At 42.4% G+C, this 17,630-nt stretch overlaps 1 protein-coding gene across 1 annotated transcript in view; it reads right to left on the bottom strand.

The window, feature by feature from the left end:
* Positions 1-2,470: 2,470 nt before the first annotated feature.
* HS6ST3 (heparan sulfate 6-O-sulfotransferase 3) overlaps positions 2,471-17,630 on the bottom strand; it is a 305,458-nt gene continuing 290,298 nt past the window's right edge. The window contains 1 exon segment of the mRNA XM_040584400.1: positions 2,471-8,243. Coding sequence (XP_040440334.1) covers positions 7,538-8,243 — 706 coding nt within the window. The 3' untranslated portion in view covers positions 2,471-7,537.

The following is a 17,630-nucleotide window of genomic DNA, read 5'->3' as shown; positions in this document are numbered from 1 at the left end:
AGCCATAAGGTCCCCTCAGCCTCCTTTTCTCCAGGGTAAACAACCCCAGTTCCCTCAGCTGCTCCTCACAGGACTTGTGCCCCAGACCCTTCACCAGCTCCGTTGCCCGTCTCTGGACACGCTCCAGCACCTCAGTGTCCCTCTTGCACTGAGGGGCCCAGACCTGAACACAGGATTCGAGGTGCGGCCCCACCAGTGCTGAGTGCAGGGGGACAATCACTGCCCTGGCCCTGCTGGCCACACTCTTTCTGACACAAGCCAGGATGCTGCTGGCCTTCTTGGCCACCTGGGCACACTGCTGGCTCATGTCCAGCTGGCCGTCACCCAGCACCCCAAGGTCCTTTCCCACCAGGCAGCTTTCCAGCCGCTCTGCCCCCAGCCTGCAGCGCTGCGTGGGGTTGGTGTGACCCCAGTGCAGGACCCGGCACCAATCCCTGTGTGGAGCCTTCCTGCCCTCAAGCAGATCAACAGTCCTGCACATCTGCAAACTTGCTAAGGGCGCACTCGATCCCCTCATCCAGATCATTGATAAAGATACTAAACACAACTGGCCCCAGTACTGAGCCCTGGGGAACAGCACCTGTGACCGGCCACCAGCTGGATGTAACGACATTCACCACCACCCTGGGCCCGGCCATCCAGCCAGTGTTTAACCCAGCAAAAAGCGCACCTGTCCCAGCCATGAGCAGCCAGTTTCTCCAGGAGAATGCTGTGGGAGATGGTGTCAAAGGCTTTGCTAAGGTCCAGGCCAACTACAACCACAGCCTTTCCCTCATCCAATAAGTTGGTCACCTTGCTGTAGAAGGAGATCAGGTTAGTCAAGCAGGACTATCTATGATCGCTACACCGGTGACAGCCTCCAACCATCACATCTCCTAGAAGTCGTTCTCTGTTCACAAACAAGAGGTCCAGCATGGCACCTTTCCTAGTTGGCCCACTCACCAGCTGTGTCAAGAATTCATTTTCCACTCACACCAGGAACCTTCTAGACTGTTTCTTCTGTGCTGCATTGTATCTCCAGCAGACAGCTGTTAAGTTGAATTCCCCCCGAGAAGGGCTAGCAACTGTGAGACTTCTCCCAGCTGCTTATAGAATATTTTGTCTGCCTCTTCGTCTTGGTTGGGTGGCCTCTAACAGGCTCCCACCAGTATATCTGCCTCGTTGGCCCTCCCCTTCATTCTTACCCATAAACACTCAACCCTTTCGCCACCATCGTCAAGCTTTAGACAGTCAAAACACTTCCTAATGTACAGAGCTAACCAAAGTCTTCGTATATGAGGACTTCAAAAGCAAACCAGCAGTGCAGATGAATTTACTGTTGAAGTGAATGGAGGTAAAGAAGTAAAAAAACGGGAGACTGGGATGAAAATCAGTTCCAGAGAGGTACTGATTGCTATAGGCTCATACAGCCCCTGCTTGCAATGGGGCTTTTTCAACAGTAGCTGTTTGTCTAGGGTGCTGTGAAGAACAATTAAGGAAACAAAACTAACCGGAACCTTTGAAAGCTTTCTTCTTTTGCTACCCTCATCAAACGCTGTCTTTGTTGTTTTCAAAGAACACTTTCTCATGCAGGCTGAATATATATTTATTTTTTTCTCCATTAGTATAGCTTTCCACAGCACTTAGCAGAGGTCAGTCAACCTTAATCAAAAAGGTGTTGGCCAGGGTCATTGCATCCTAATTTGCCACAGCACGGCCTTCTCTTTTAACCAGGCTCACCTCCAGGGATGCAGCATGTCTGCAAGGCTTGTTGTTGGGAAAATCAAGAAATGTGAAAAATAGTTATGGAACAGGAGCCTGGACTACTCTTGGAAGAAGCAGACCTAACAGAGGCCCTCAGTTACTCTAAGATACAGGTCAGTGTTTCCTCCTCGCTGAAGTGTGTCCATGCTCCTCCATGCTCCCGTCACTGCCCCAGTTCGCTGTATTCACACACTTACGTGTAATAGTGTGGCTGAATAAGCGATCAGCTCCTCCCAAGGTCCATGTACCCTCAGAAGACACAAGGACATGCACACAAGGCTAACAGTGCAGCAACAGCCTGCAGCTACCCATCCTTCCCCACAGCAGCTCGTGAGATTATCCTGACAGTTTGGACTCAGTGCTGCTGGAGTAGAAACGAAGTTCAATGAATTCACTACCACTATTTGCATATTTAAGTCTTAATTCAATCCAAGTATAGAAATTCTGACACCAAGGTCACTTCAGTTAGTGCTGGTGACTGTTCAAGTCTCGACTCTCCTGTCTTAATTCAATCTGAGATCAAGCCCAGCAAAATCAATTGGAATCAGAAGATTTGGAATTGGGCCCAACATGACTAAACAGTAAGTTATATCAACATGCTTTTTCCACCATGTACATTTTGTTAATAAAATGTAATTATGGTTATGTCAGATCTCTACTAATGCTTGAAACTGGCCTGACAGGGGTGTTTTTAGTCATTTTATGGCTATGTAGATAAGATGGAATCTTTAGTGTTTCAAAAACGCGAACAATGTTTATTTGTTTCTCATAAATATGGACCCAACAATACTCAACAAAATTTCTTCATTTTTAACAGATTTCTTAATGAGCATCATTTTACAGAAAACCACCAATAAATAAACATATGAAAACAATTGCTTTTGACATCACAATGGTTAAACACATTAAATAATTCATTAAATTGTGCTTTACATCAATGAAAATCCCTATATCTACAAACTATCTTGTAAATAGGAATAAAAGTAGATATGGTTACTCACAATACAATCTCTTAGTAGCAGAGTTCACACACATTATTGCACATAAACAGAAGGAAAATTCCTAAATAAGAAAGTAACTTACAGCCTATTGATTTACCCCTTCATCTTAAATATAGCAACTGATGGGCACTCTTGATTTTTTTTTTCTCACTTCCAACATTTATTTGAAATCACAGAGCTAGTGATATGGTCAAGAAGAAAGCCAAGGACATTGTAGGCTATGAAACTCATCACCCTCCACAAAGTATCAACAAAGAAAGTATTACAAGAACCAGACTGAAAGAAGTGTTTCATTGGAAATTGGGTACCTTTTCCGAGTATGCTTTTGCCACATGTAGGGAGGATACAGCAATCTGCTCCAGCAGAGCGATTTTATTGTGATTGTTCGTCTCGTATGGGGTAGTCTCCACCAGCCTGGAAACAAGATATTCCTTATCCCAGACTGAAAAAGAATAATTCTACATATATCAAGGGAACAGCAACAGTGGGGAAAAAAAGTGCCAGTAAGATAAGTTTTATAACATCAGTGCTTGTAACTGGTAGAAGACTGCAGGTAGGAAACAAGAACCCACTACCACAGAATAAAGCATGTGTTACCGAGAAGGCCAGCTTGAAAAAACTCCTGGTTTAGCAGTGGACATCAAATCTGAAACATCTCCAGATGTAAAGGTGATGTGACCTGCCGTTTGGTTTGGTTGAGTGGATATGCTGCAGTTAGGAAGTTTGGCCCTGGATCTGACCTCCATCACTTTTTTGTTCTATACATTTGTTTTTAGTGAACTGCAAATAACTACCGCATATTGGGTAGAATGCCTAGCAGGGCTATTGCAGCCTCACTATTAACACAACCGCAGTGAAGAATACCCCGCATCAGAAAAGGTGTTTTCTTTTCTTTCCCCATAGTGAAAAAGCTTTTTATTGTTAGCAATGATGAGTGGGGAAGAGAGGACAAATTTTCATTCCTTAATAAAGCACGGCCCATAGGCAACAGGCCGAGTTCTTGAAGTAGACATCAGATTACTGGGAACAAGTTTTAACAACACAGCATGTTTCTCTGTCTGCTCCAAGCCTACAGTGAATTATAGCTGGAAAAGGCAGCCAGTGCCCAGGAGGTGATGGGAGAGATTAGCAAGTACATCTCCATTACAAAAGAATGAGATTCGTTTCAGCACCACAGTAGCAGAAGCCAAATTGCCTTGTTTAAGCAACAAAATAATGCCAGGAAGATGGACAGAAATCCTATAGCATTGTTGCTTATGAAGGTTTTGAAAGAAACATGCTGCGCTCCGATCTTATATGAGCCAGTGCAAGTCTGTGCTGTCAGAGCAATGAAAACTTGGAATAACAGAGATATGAACCAGGGCCTTTATTTTGCTTTTGCGTTACATTATTTCAGGTGGAGTGCCCAAGAGGAAAAAAGCTGCAAGCCTGTGTCTTAGAAATCAGCCTGAAAGTATTTCCAGACTGCTTTATTTGTCGTGTGTCAGGAAATTCTGCGAAGAAAAACAGTATTGTTGGTGCCAGGTCCCCCAGTCCCAGGGACTCTGGGCAAGCTCTCAGCTGCTGGCTGCCCCCCTGCCTCAGCTACTGCACAACCAGGGCTACCACTACACAGGCTCCAGGGAAATAAACCCAACCAAACAACTTAAATTTTAACTAAATCCCAAGCGTTAAGGCAAATCCCATTAACATAGATGGCAGAGCACATTAACAGCTCTTCAGGACCCTAATGTTGTCTCCTGGGAAATGACTGATGAAAAGGTTAGGCATTATATTAAGGTATTGCCAAACTATTAAAGCAAATGTAAACTGCCCATAGACCGCTTTGATTTTCCTCATTAGGCTTTGTTTTGTGTTGGGCAGAAGGAATAGTCTGGAAAATGGCTGGTGTGCTTAGACAGCTGAAACTGAGTCACTGGTGAGGCTCCCGGGGACCATTTCTGAGCTCTGTCTCCTCTTCCCTGAAAAGCTAATACTGCATTTTCTCCATGAAAAAACGAGGCCCTCGTTGCCGTGAGCAGTACAGAGAGGTGGCCCGCTGGGGAAAGAGGCAGGGACACAAGAAAAGGGATCCTACTTTTGTGCTTAGGAAGAAAAAGAAGGGATGCTTTAAAACAAAAGATGGGCTGGGACTGATTCTAGTCCTTTGCTTACCTTCCTCCTTAATGTGAATTTGGCCTTGCATCTTTCCTCCCGTGTGGCTGGCTTCTCTCCTGCCCAGCCTTGCCTCCTGCCAAGCTCCCGCAACCTGTCTGCCAGACCTGCCTCTCCTGCATCTCCCACACCACTGCCCACCCTGCCTCTGCCTCTGTTGTGGGGTCCTTCGGTGTCCCCCAGGCACCCCAAGCCCCCTGTGCTCATGGAAACAAGCGGCACACCTGCAAATTCTGGGCACAGAGTATCAGGTGCCAAAGGCATCCTTCCCCACTCTTGCTGTGGGGTCTGCAGCAAGACGTAGCAATGGACCCAGGAATGGAGAGATGTGGCAGGTCCTATTGTCCCTGCATCACCAGCCAGAAAGATCCTTCCCTCCGCAGGGCCAGGGCCAGCCCAGCCTGAAGCCCTTGTGCCAGAGGGTAAGATGTCAGATCACTACAAATTACCTGCACCGCGCTAAAGGTGCAATAATACTGATCAGGCTTAGCTCTTCATGGCCTTGCTGTCCTGCAGCCAGGACATCCAGAGAGAGCTTCCATCCTAGACTATAAACATTTCAATTTAAATCTCTGAAGGTAGGTGTCAATGTGTGAGCGAGGTGTCTAAGTGCCTCTTCCAGGCGATGGAGATCCAAGCAGTACCGTCCAGGGTCTAGAGAGCTCCTCACTCTTCTCTAAGGCAGTTATCCCATGCTCAGGCAGAAGAATAACAATCTGTGGTCCTGCATTCTCCCTTCTGAATGTGGAGGTGGGAGGAGATGCACATGATGCACCAGTGGAACAGACATTAGGGACCAAACCCCACTGCTACTCACCCCAAAAGCAGCACATTGACAATCAGGGGTAAAGCAACATATTGCTAAAAAACTACATTGAGAATGAGGCATCATCCCGGTAGCCCTCTTCACTTCTTAATAGCCATTATGATATTCCATTTTTAATGTATTATTGTATGTATTAACTCTCAACAGGATCGATAGATTGTATTTTTGATATTGTGCATAGATAAGTAGCAACAGCATTGTCAAGAGGAAAAGAAGACAACGCATGCACTTAAAAAATAAGACTTGGAAATGAAGGGACAAATTTTGAAATTCAGCCTCTTTTTTCTGTAACACATTACTTTTTTTTTACCAACCAGATAAAAAGCTTGACTTTTGAAAATAAATGAGAAATGTGCATCCACATCAGGTACTCTGGTATTTCTAATTAGCAAATCTGTAAGGTAAAAGCCATTCATGCATGCAATAATATACTTTCAGCATTTTGATTTAGCAGCCACGGTGAGGCACTTAGAGAAATCTCCTCCTAATGCTTTACATTTATGCCAGAAAAAGAAGGAAAAAAACTCTCTCAAAAAATCTGTGGTGCACAGGACCTTCTTTTTAAAATTTCACTATTACGAATGGAACAACATAAAATCTTGGAATAAATAGATGCAGTTTCATCACAAGAATGTAACGTGTGGAGGAAGAACCCATTGAATCCTTTTCTAGACAGGGAAGAAAACCAGATACAGATCTCTCATCATCAAAACAATAAATTTACAAAGGATCTTTATACAGAGTAATAAATACCAAGACTTTCCACATATCCATTATGTATCCTATAAAAATGAAATCTGTCTTTTTTCTAGCCACTACTGTAGTCAGAGAGAAAACCAATTTAAATTGTATTCACTTGGCATCAATGTATTTTAACAGACAGTATCATAGACCTGCCTACCTTCACAGACAATATATCTCCAGGCTTTTACAGCAAATCTGGAAAATGTCACACTAATATATTTAAGCTTTCCCTGCTCTCTCTTTCCTCTTCCCTGTAGTTTGCTTAGCCCCTCTTCACCTTTTGTGAATGTGAAGGCTGACTTCATTGCCTGCAACGCGATAATCTCTGCGACGGGTGCCCAGCTGCCGCACGAAGCTCATTTCTCAAGGCTTTCCCTTTGCCACACACACACACTCAGCAAGACGGCTGCTATCTGGCTGGGTGCGGTGCTCTCAGCATCTGTGGAGAAATCAGCTAACCCTTCCAGCACTTCACGTACAAATCATCTCTGATTACTGGCTAACAGAACAGAACAAGCCATGCCCCAATCCCACACTTCCTAGGTCTTTTTTCGATCAACTCAGAAAATTCTTCCCTTAATTAAAACACAGCATGTAGAAGTTGGAAGGGCAATGTGCTTTCCTCCATTTCATTCACTAGAAAGCTACACACTACAGTTGCAAAGGACAGTATGAAATAAACCAGCTCTCATGTCACAGAGCAACCAAACTAGTTATTTTTTCCCAATTTTTCATTCATGTCTGTGCAAGTTTTGGTAGCTCAGATTGTATCTGTCAATGCAAAGGATATAGCTCTCTCTTCAACACATTCTCATAGCTTAGGGCTTTGAAGGAAGTCTTTTTGGACAGGAATGTATTCTGCTGCCATTTAATAACACTAATCAATGCCTGTTGAGAAAAAAATACATTCTCCTCACTGGCAGAAAACAAGAAAAACTGAGACAAGGAGGGGTAGTTGTCAGACGTGATCTCATTTACTAAAGTGGTAGGCCTTCCACGGCTAATTCCCAGGTAGCCATGTTGCACAATCTCACTGATCCTCTCACCAGTTTGTAAAGATGGAGGAGCATCACCACCTTGCAACCTGACTATTATAGTCTTCAGTAACGGCTACTTCTACTGCCTCTTCTCTTGGCCACTGGTGAGCTCTCTGCTCCCGCAGCAGCCGCCGCTCCTCGCGCCTCTTTAGCCGGTTCTTCTGATGTTCTTCTTGCTTGGAGTACTGGAAGCGCTGCAGGAACAGGTCCTTCGCATATTCGTACAGCTGCACGTCCAAGAAATTCAGTTCCTCTATCCGCTGCCGCACATCCTCGCCAATGTCGACATTGGAGGCCCGTGTAACGTTGAACTGGGTGAATGGAGAAATGAACTTCAGGTTGAATGTCCTCTCAAAGAGATACTGTGTTTTCCTCTGAAATTCTGTGAGCCCAAAGAAGGCCATATTTTTCAGATTGTTCTTGGCGCTTTGGAGAAGAATCATATTTCTTTCACTCTCGTTCATAAAAGTCAGGTTGTAGCATCCCACCAGGCTGAGGTCTGCCAGCATGCGCACCTGGCGGTTGTTGGCCAAGTTGTAGCTACAGTCCATGAATTCCTGTAAACTGACTCCCGACCAGTCGTCTCCTTCGTAACAGGTAGGCAGCTCGTCTGGTGTTGGGCTTCTTCCATCGCACATATGAAGGGAAGTTTTCCACGTCGCACCCCTCTGGACATGCTTCCATTCACTCAAGTACCGTGACACCGGATCCCTCAGCATCGTGATGTAATAGAAGTTCCTGAAATATATCATTAAACACAGTTTTAAGATTCAGTGGGTTTCACTTTTTTGTTCTCCAGTAAAAAGATTACCAGCCACTGCCACCACCCCCTTCACTTTTTCCAATGTAATGTAGGCGCTTCAAGTGACTACTTCTGAGACAGTAAAAAGCTTTAAGCTTCATAAGTACTGTGAATGAAATACAAGGTAAACTGGGGAAAAGACACAGATATGAAAGGAAATAATCAGCTATCAGAGAAACAGAATTACTTTGACCTGGCAACTGTTCAGTGGTAGTTACTTTATGTAGAAGCCAATTAACTGGAGTGTACTCCCCTCTACTTGGAAACGCCAGCCCTCAGTAATATCAGAAACAATGGGTAAAGAGATGCATATAATCTTGCAGCTGCTCTTCTGGACTGAGACATGCATGTCTTACAAGGTGCATAAGATGATAATCCATACAGCATTTGGTCAAAATGTATAAGAGAAGCATGAGCAATTTCATGTGGATGCTGCAAGTGCTAAAAATAATGCCATGTGGAACACTGGCATGAACCACCTATGTAAGAAGAACCCTATTATTAAATGGGTTGGAGTGAAGATAATGAGAGATCCAAAATCCATTCATATGACTTAATTTTAGACAAGTGCTTGATTGAAATTAGTTATAATCGTGTAGTACAAAAGCATTCGTTGATATAAAGATTATCATTATTCAGCCTCATCTGTCACGAACACAAGAGACACCAAGAAATATTGATTTGAAACAGAGCAAATAATGGCAGAACTCACTCTGTCAGTTCACCTTTTAGCTATTGAATTCAGTTTGTACATCTATTTATGGCAATCTGAAATGGACTGCAATTGAGTATGCTTCAAGCAGGCTTTCACAGATTGAGGTTTTTTACTGAGAAATGTTTTATTCAATAACAACTCACCTGAATTACAGGGGGATATCACAAAGACAAAGCAAAACCAAAATACGATTTCTGCCAACTAGAAAAACCAGCAGAAGATTCATGACTAAAATTAACACACAGTCTGGTACCAAAATAGACCCATGAGTTTGCATGACTCATCTGACTGCAAACAATGCATTAATAAATCATGAGCCCTAAGATTTCTTAAGAAAAGCTTGATCTCAGTACTTTCTTGAGCCTAGAGAAGTATGAAGCAAGTAAGCAGAATGCAAGCTTGCTGAAGACAAATTACCCTGTAAACAAACCAACACTTTGTGAGGACCATCTCATACACGAGCTAACTCCAGTTAAATGAAAAATCTCAAAATTTTTAACTCTTTTTTTTTTAAATATATTTTTTATTTAAATATAATATTTAAATAAATTTATTTAATAAATAAATAAATAAATAAATATTTAAATAAATTTAAATATTTTATTTAAATATAATTTTATTTAAATAAAATAATTATTTAATAATAATTAAAATTTTAATTTTAATCTCCAAAACAATTTTCTTTTCAGATATCACCCATTTTCTGCCACTAAAGAGTCCGCTTAAGTTCTCCACAAACCCCATGTTTGTCATAAAAAAGGCATTTCCCCACACATTCCTGAAAATGCAGATATATTCCCCAGTGCAGACAAAGCAAAAAGAAACAGGGCTGAATGCTTTGTCCTCCTTCATTCTGAGTTCTCCACCTACAGGATCTATAATATATTTTCTGGAATGAGGTTACGAGGCCAAACTATGGACTATGTTCTGCTGCAGGGTCATTTCTTGAACTACAATCTAATGGAAACACCTGTTTCAAGAATTAATTCACAGCAGAAGGGTTACAGCTGGAAGGATATAAACTAGGGAGTGCCATGGATATAGTTTCATTATCAATCACTTGCATTGGAAGCCACAATTTGTGCTAGCATCAGTTGATACTCTGCAGGATGATATTTCCAAAATCATTTACATCTTGGGTTTTCTGGCTTCTGCTCACACATGACCAGACTGTACCACTTTGGTTACTTACACCACCCACATGAACAGCAAACCCAAGGAGCACACAGCTATTCACCGACAGATATTTCGAAAATCCCTCTTTTACTCCTGCAGAGTAGGAAGTACCAGAAATCATCCCGTGTGCTGTGCATTATAGTTCCAATACAAAAAGCACAGTCTTTAAGTACTTCAGGCACAGCTTTCCCTTCTCAGATTGGATGTTCACCTCATCTTGGCTCTATCCTGCATGTATGAGAGAGCACATTAAGAGTTGCTTTCCAACTGGAATGACAAAAAGAGGACACACTTCACTAGCGTGCAGATAAAGCAGCCCAACTCTCCAACACCCATTAGCTCTCAGTATAAGACGCTGTTGCTGCAACATCCAGCAGGAACTGGTAGGGTTGTCAAAGAAAATGATTGAAGCTCCAAGGAAGAAGAAATGAAAAAACGTGGACAAAAATTCAGAGGCAGTTGCAAACATCTACATCGACAGAGATGTGGTGTTGGCTTAGTCCTTGTATTGCTGTCCCTCTCCTCATCATAAAATTTTGGGTGTTGGCATGTTGTAACAGATGGGTTTAAAAGTTGCTCTTGACAATTATTTACACCTCTAATAATAGTTCTGTCTTTCTTCACCCATCTCTAGCAGTCCATCAGGCATGACTCAGAGCAGCAACCATTAACAGAAATACCTCCTTTGCATCAATCATTTCCATTTCATCCCTGGATATGTAAATGTGCAATAAACAGCAGTATGAAGCAAATGCAGGGAAATGAGAGCAGTGCATCTTAGTATAACATCCTCAGCTTCCCTTACACAGACTGGGCAAGAAATTTTCACGTCTGTTGCTGCTCCTCCTTGTGACGACTACTTGACTTCTGCATCTGTTTTCACTATCCTGATTAATTTGCTTCTTGGCTGTGCAACTTTCAGAGTGTTGCCTTCTTGTGTTATCAATAGAATGCTTCCTCATTTGGCAGACAACCTTTAACAGCAGCCTGACACAAACGTAGTTACTGAGGCACTAATAACTGAGTGCAGCCATGCCCACCCCATTCAGTTTCCAACTTTCTGTGTAACCTTCTGTTCATGACTCTCCGTCATCCTTTTAACCTATCTGAGGTCAGAAGACCTCGAGATTTCTTCCATCTGATCCTGGGCACTGTCCAGATGACACTGTTACCATGCTACACAGAAGACTGGGGTACGCTGCAGAGAAGTCATGGCACAAATTTTTCTTTCAGGGAAAAGGATGCCATGTCTCTAATATAATGATATACATAAAAAATACATAGGTCATGCACACTTGTTTCAGTTGGAATATTATAAAAATTATCTTAAGAAATTTTCAAATGTTGACATTTATGGATTAAATATAGCAGCATTGCAGAGCTCTCAGTGCCTGATACACAGCGTTCAATCACGCTAGGAACGGCTGAGGAGTCAGCTCATAATGAAGACAAGAAACAGTTCATAAAAATATGAAACTGGGGATGGCCTTCAGTCTCTTCTTTCTTCACTGTTCAGTAAAAGAGCACCAAGTCAGCTACATACTGAACATGCCTGAGCCACTCTGAATGCATTTGTTCTTGTCGGTGTCAATGACCCCCTTGCATCACCCATGCTCGTGCTTGCATGGCTACGTTAAGCTCTGCAGCTACCCACTGTGGGAAATCTCAGCAAAGAACTAAGTGATAACTTCTGTAACCCTGTTTGACAAAGCAAACTCATCACAAACTTATTGGCTCCATTTCAAAGGACTCCCATCATTGATTACTCAAACTGCTGTCACAGCCTCAGTGCTTAGAGGCTAGCCAAGCAGAATATGCTGGCACGTCAATGAGAAGATGTTTAAACAAAACATTCCAAATTAATTAAATCCCATACAAATTATATCTGTACGTGTATGTATAACTGTATCATCTATATCTATAGCTATATTAGCGTGTGCATGTATGTGTGTGTAAAAATTTACATCAGAATCTGGCCATAAGCTGCAGTTGTCAATGGAAGAAAAATCATAGTAAACATATAGTATGTATTTGCCAATATATCTTGTGGCTGTCTATATAAACACATAGACATGTACAAACAGTTTAGGTTACATTTCAAATGACAGCAGCCCACTAGTCACGATGTTACCTCCTCCTGAAAGGAAATTTCATACAACTTCACCAGATTAAACGATCTCCTTTGGAGCTTGAAGTACTGAAATTAATGGGTTATCAAAGTTGCCACTATGGGATAGCTGATTTTTTAGACAGATGCTAAGCAACGTGATGGTCAGGGCAAGGGCCTAATGATCCACGCAAGGGCCTCAACAAGCAGTGGTGTGAAGCATGGGCTGCACACTACTGTTTACACTAGAATTCAAAAGCACTTAGGAATTCAGAAGGCTCTAGTCCCACTCGTGTGGAATGCAGTCTCTTCACTCGCATTAGGCAAAGAAAACCTTTAACAGAACAGCTAAAATGAGCTTCTAGTTATAACCTAAGAACATATATTTCTTTCACATTATAATGTATTTTAATATAAATACTCTAATCTTACATTAATCCTTCAATAGTATTGCTCTGGTTTAGAAATTAATTTCAGAGGAGCAGACTCTGCTGTTAGTGGAGGTGATCCCAAACCAGGGCATTTTGCCTCTTCTATCACCATGGAACAGACGTCCCAGCTGAGGGAGATTTACTAAATACGTGAAGGATCACCGCACATCGAGAACAAAAACATCCTGTAGGGCCTCCTGGGGAAGAAGAATGAATGGCATCTTCTCTGTCATTGCCGCTCTCATGTGGAACAGCCGGCACAAGGAGAGCTCAAGCAGCACTCAGAGGCTCAGAGAGGAGAAAAAAAAAAGCTATTCCCTCATCTTTGAAAGCATGAGGCAGGACCTTACGTGCAGACTGATGAGCTTCATAAAAGGAGAACAGCACACTCACAGCAGCCAATGCAGAGACAGAGGAATATTTGAGGTGGAGAAAAAGATTCACTGGAGAATATTCTGGAAGACGCTAACAGAAAGAAGAAAGAAAAACCAAAACATCTGAAAAACCCAGGTGCATCATAAAACCACTCACATTCTGGCTTTCTCTGGTAGCAGTGAAAATAAAAGCCCTGATCAAGTTTATGACCCAAGTTGAGACAAGAAGTTAGCAGCTTTAATCCTGGAATCAAGGGGTCTTCCGAGGAAAGTTCTGAAACCCCAGCAAAAGCCAGCCTGGCAGCACTCTTCTGCTAACAACAGAGGTTGTGGCAAGACAAAGGGTTAAGAAGGATCTGCATTATTTGAACAAAAGCCTTATGCTTCCCAGTTTTATCCTGAAGCCCACATTCTCAAAGGCAGTAACGGAGTTCACCACCAGTCAGCAACCCCTCTTCAGGCAAAGTATCATCAGTGTGGATAACGGTGAAGAGAAGAGTGTAAACAAAACAAAAATAAGGACAATGCAATATATGAACAAGGAGCAAATAACAGCATGCAACAAGGACAGTGTGGGGAGGCAGAAAGCAAAGAAATATTCTTGGGTTGATCTGAACTGGTCAAAGTCACCCTAGTGTAATAATGCAGATGTATCAGCTCGTGGCTGGCAGCATTACTGTGCAGTGTCACTGCATCTACGTTGTGCTTAACTTACAGGTAACCTGCCCAATGTAACAAGAACTGACTGTATACTTCTTACTCAGATAAACAGTACTGTAACAAAGAAGCTATGAAAATGCACAAATTATAAGCATGTCCATCTGACTGCAGGAAGCATCGTACAGCTTACCCACCAAGCCAGACAGATGAAGTCTCGCTAGCCCAAGATGATGTAGCAACAGCACATAGTTTTCTGAAGCTTAGCATCTGTCACAGGATGCTGAACCACTGTGATGGGAATCGGTTTCTAAGACATGCTTTAGAAATGTGTGACCTTAATACTATTAGCTGCCTTCTCAGGTTTTTATGGGTTTCTTTACAAGCTTTTAACTGAAAGAACAGCAGTCACCATTAAGAAGTCAATGTTTATCCACTCTTACCATATACATCACTCATTCAGCATGTAGGAAACACACTTGGCTGTTTTGTCAAGAGGATCTGAGCACCCACCACTTCTGCTGTTTTTAACCGGGATGATGAGCGCTGTGCTTGCTTAAAACAGTGGCTGTAATGTCCTAGAGGCACTCCACGTTAAAGAAGTACTTGCCATTGACTTCAGCAGAGTTATTTTAAAAAAAACCAACAACATTGCACTTTGAGGTACAAAATCACAAAATTCTAGATATACCTCTTTATTCTTCTGAGAATTTGTCTCATGGCTCTGAATCCAACTAGAAAAAAGCTGGCCACCGTTTCCTATTTCCAAACTGCCCACAAGCTTTTCTTGGTTAACTACCCTTTTCGTTACGCCAGTGACATTCAATGCAGCTAAATCTGTACGACATGCCTGCTCAGAGAAAGACTGGATACTACTTGCAGGGTAAGACACCTAAACGCAGTGGTCTACATATAAGCTATATGTTGAAGCAACCTCTGAAGCCAGTGGGGAGCTCCTCAGCACACGCAGTGGTGTGTGTCCGGAGAGGGATGCAGCTGGCAATGGGGAGGTGTCAGCTCTGTCATGAGCTGTATCATAGTCACTATATAGAATCATTTAGGTTGGAAAAGGCCTTTAAGATCATCAAGTCCAACCGTTTACCCAGGACTGCCAAGCCCACCACTAAACCATGCCTCTAAGCCCCTCATCCACATGTTTTTTAAACACTTCCAGGGATGGTGATTCCACCACCTCCCTGGGCAGCCTGTTCCGATGCTTGACCACCCTTTCAGTGAAGATATTTTTCCTACTACCCACTCTAAACTTTCACTGGTGCCACCTGAAGCCGTGTCCTCTTGTCCTGTCACTTGTACTTGGGAGAAGGGACCGACTCCCCCTGCTTACAGCCTCCTGCCAGGCAGCTGCAGGGAGCGAGGTCCCTCCCAAGCCTCCTCCTCTCCAGGCTAATGCACTGTGTACTCTGACCACAATGGGAGCTTAGATACCTGCTAACTTGCAGATGTCTACGTTGTAGGTACCTATGTACAGGTGTCTCCATCTGCAAGGTAAATCCCACGCCTGGAGTCAAAGACTCCCTGCCTGAATGGGTGCGTTCACAGAGTGCAAACTTCATGCCAACCTCCGAAACTGACCAGGCACGTAACATTTTGTAATGAGTGAGAACCTTCGTTTCATGACTTTTTTTTTTTTCTTAAAATCTACCAGTCACGTTAGGAAATCTCTTTCTAAGCATGCTTTTAGAGCTGGAGCATTCCCAAAGTAAGTTCTTAAGTAAGTTTCGTATTATTTCACACAAATCTCCAAACCAGCAGTTAGAAAAACTGTCTACCATAATTTTGTTGTCCTTGCTGATATATCAGTATATCAGTGAGATAGTGGGAGGGCTTGGAGTCAGACAGCTGGGTTTATATTTCTGGTTCTGGAAAGCAAAGGCTCAGGAAGTTACTTGTGATGACACAGTCTGTTACAGGCAAGAGAAATGTGGTGTTTGGGCACTGAAGAAATGTGAAACCTCACATTTTGTTGCATGTTAGGAGGAATACTCCCTGTCACCAACTTCAGCTTCTTTTACAGTAACCCTTTAGGATTCATTATAAAACTCCCCATTTTTCTATTTAGAAATTGCAAGTCCTTTTTTTCTTTAAAAAAGTCCTCTGAAAGATCTGATTAAATTATGTATCCATGTTATCAGGAAAACCTCAGGAAAGCTTTACAGTGCTATTTTATTTTTTTGCGTGGCTGTTGGTCTGAAGATTAGTGTCCCACACCTGATTAAAGAATGACAGATGATAAAGAGTGTCTTTAGAGATCACTCAGTCCTTGACAACTTCTAATGGCAGCGATTTAAGGTAATCCAGAAGGGTAGAAGAAAGAGAGCGAATCTGTGGCAACACAAATGCTGCATGTACAACATTGGGAATTTTTCTCCTAAAGAGTCTAATTTTCCTTGAAGTGAAGCTAGGGCAAATTCAATATATGTGAGGATATGAGAAGAGGGAGATACTAGGTAAGCTATGTGAAAATAGCACTGTTCTATATTGAAAAAAAAATACTTGTTTTTTCTTAAATACTTTGGGAATGAACACAACTGGCCTGGGACTGCAAGCTGACAACTTTCTTTTAAAACATTATAGGCTTTTGGATTTAGGACCTGTGATTTTTTTTACTTTTTTAAAGTAACAAATAACAAATTAAAATAATAATCACATTTTCTACATACCACATTGCCACATGCCCCTCAAAGTCCTTAGTGAAAATGGATCTCAGGACCTATTGCTGCAAAAGGAAACTGGTAGTGCTGAGACTTTTTTTCTTGACATAGGAGAATATAAATTTGTGAAGATGCAGATTTTAATGAAGTATTTCAGTCCAAGATGTTAGGTGGGGACCAAGCAGCAGCCTTCCAGTACATAAGAGATCAATGAGAAGATGGAGCCAGGCTTTTCACTGATGTGCACAGTGGGATAGTAAGAGACAACGGTCATAAACTGAAAAAGGGAAGGATAAAAGGAAAACAATTTTTACTATGAGAATAACTAAGTGTTGGAAAGCTTTGCCCAAAGCAGCTATGGGCCCTCCATCTTGGAAGTTTTGAAGGCTCAACTAGACAGAGCCCTGAGCGATCCCATCCACGCTCAGTGGTGACCCTGCTCTGAGCAGGGAGTTGGACCAGAGACCTCCTGAGGTCCCTTCTTACCCTATGGGTTCTGCATGACGATGCACAGTCTTCTGTCACCAAATGTACAGTCCTGTCAGAAAACACATCCAACCAAAACCAACGCCCACTAGATCACACCTGTCCTCCCTTGTTCTTCCCTGGCTACCCTAGGCAGAGTACAGGGAACGTGCCTTGCCTTTTATGAGATTGTTGGGTTTTTTTAATATGTGATTTTTAACTAGAGCTATAACGCTCTGAATCAGCACACCCTGAATTATTGAGCAACTTCATGAATATTTATTTCAATGACACTCTGTTCAATACAGTCTCTAGAAATTGGAGAAGACAATGTAGCAACTACATGTCCCTAAATAAATTAATTCTGTTCACAGGTACCAAGTCTGGATCTTGAACAGCTCCTAAAATAATGAAATGATGCAGCTACCCATGGTTTTAATCCCAGTATTTTAGAAAATGCACACAAATAGCATATGAAAATGTGTGAACTTTCTGAGCTGGTATGTGTTTTTCCTGTGTGTTAGGATTTAGGCATAAATTTTCAAACACAGAACATAAAAGTTAGGTATCTAACTCCATATTTAAACATGTAGGTAAGCTCAGCCTCATTGCCAGTGAAGAAAATACACAGCAATAAGAGCTAAGGATGCTTAGATACCTAGAAAACATGATCTGCTGATTTATTTAGCAAAAGGAGGCTCCAAGAGCCATCAGAGTACCCTTCTC

The sequence above is a fragment of the Falco naumanni genome, chromosome 2 (genome assembly GCF_017639655.2).
Source record: "Falco naumanni isolate bFalNau1 chromosome 2, bFalNau1.pat, whole genome shotgun sequence".
NCBI lineage: Eukaryota > Metazoa > Chordata > Aves > Falconiformes > Falconidae > Falco > Falco naumanni.
Note: the sequence above shows the minus strand (reverse complement) of the source record. Positions and strands in the feature narration are given on the sequence as shown.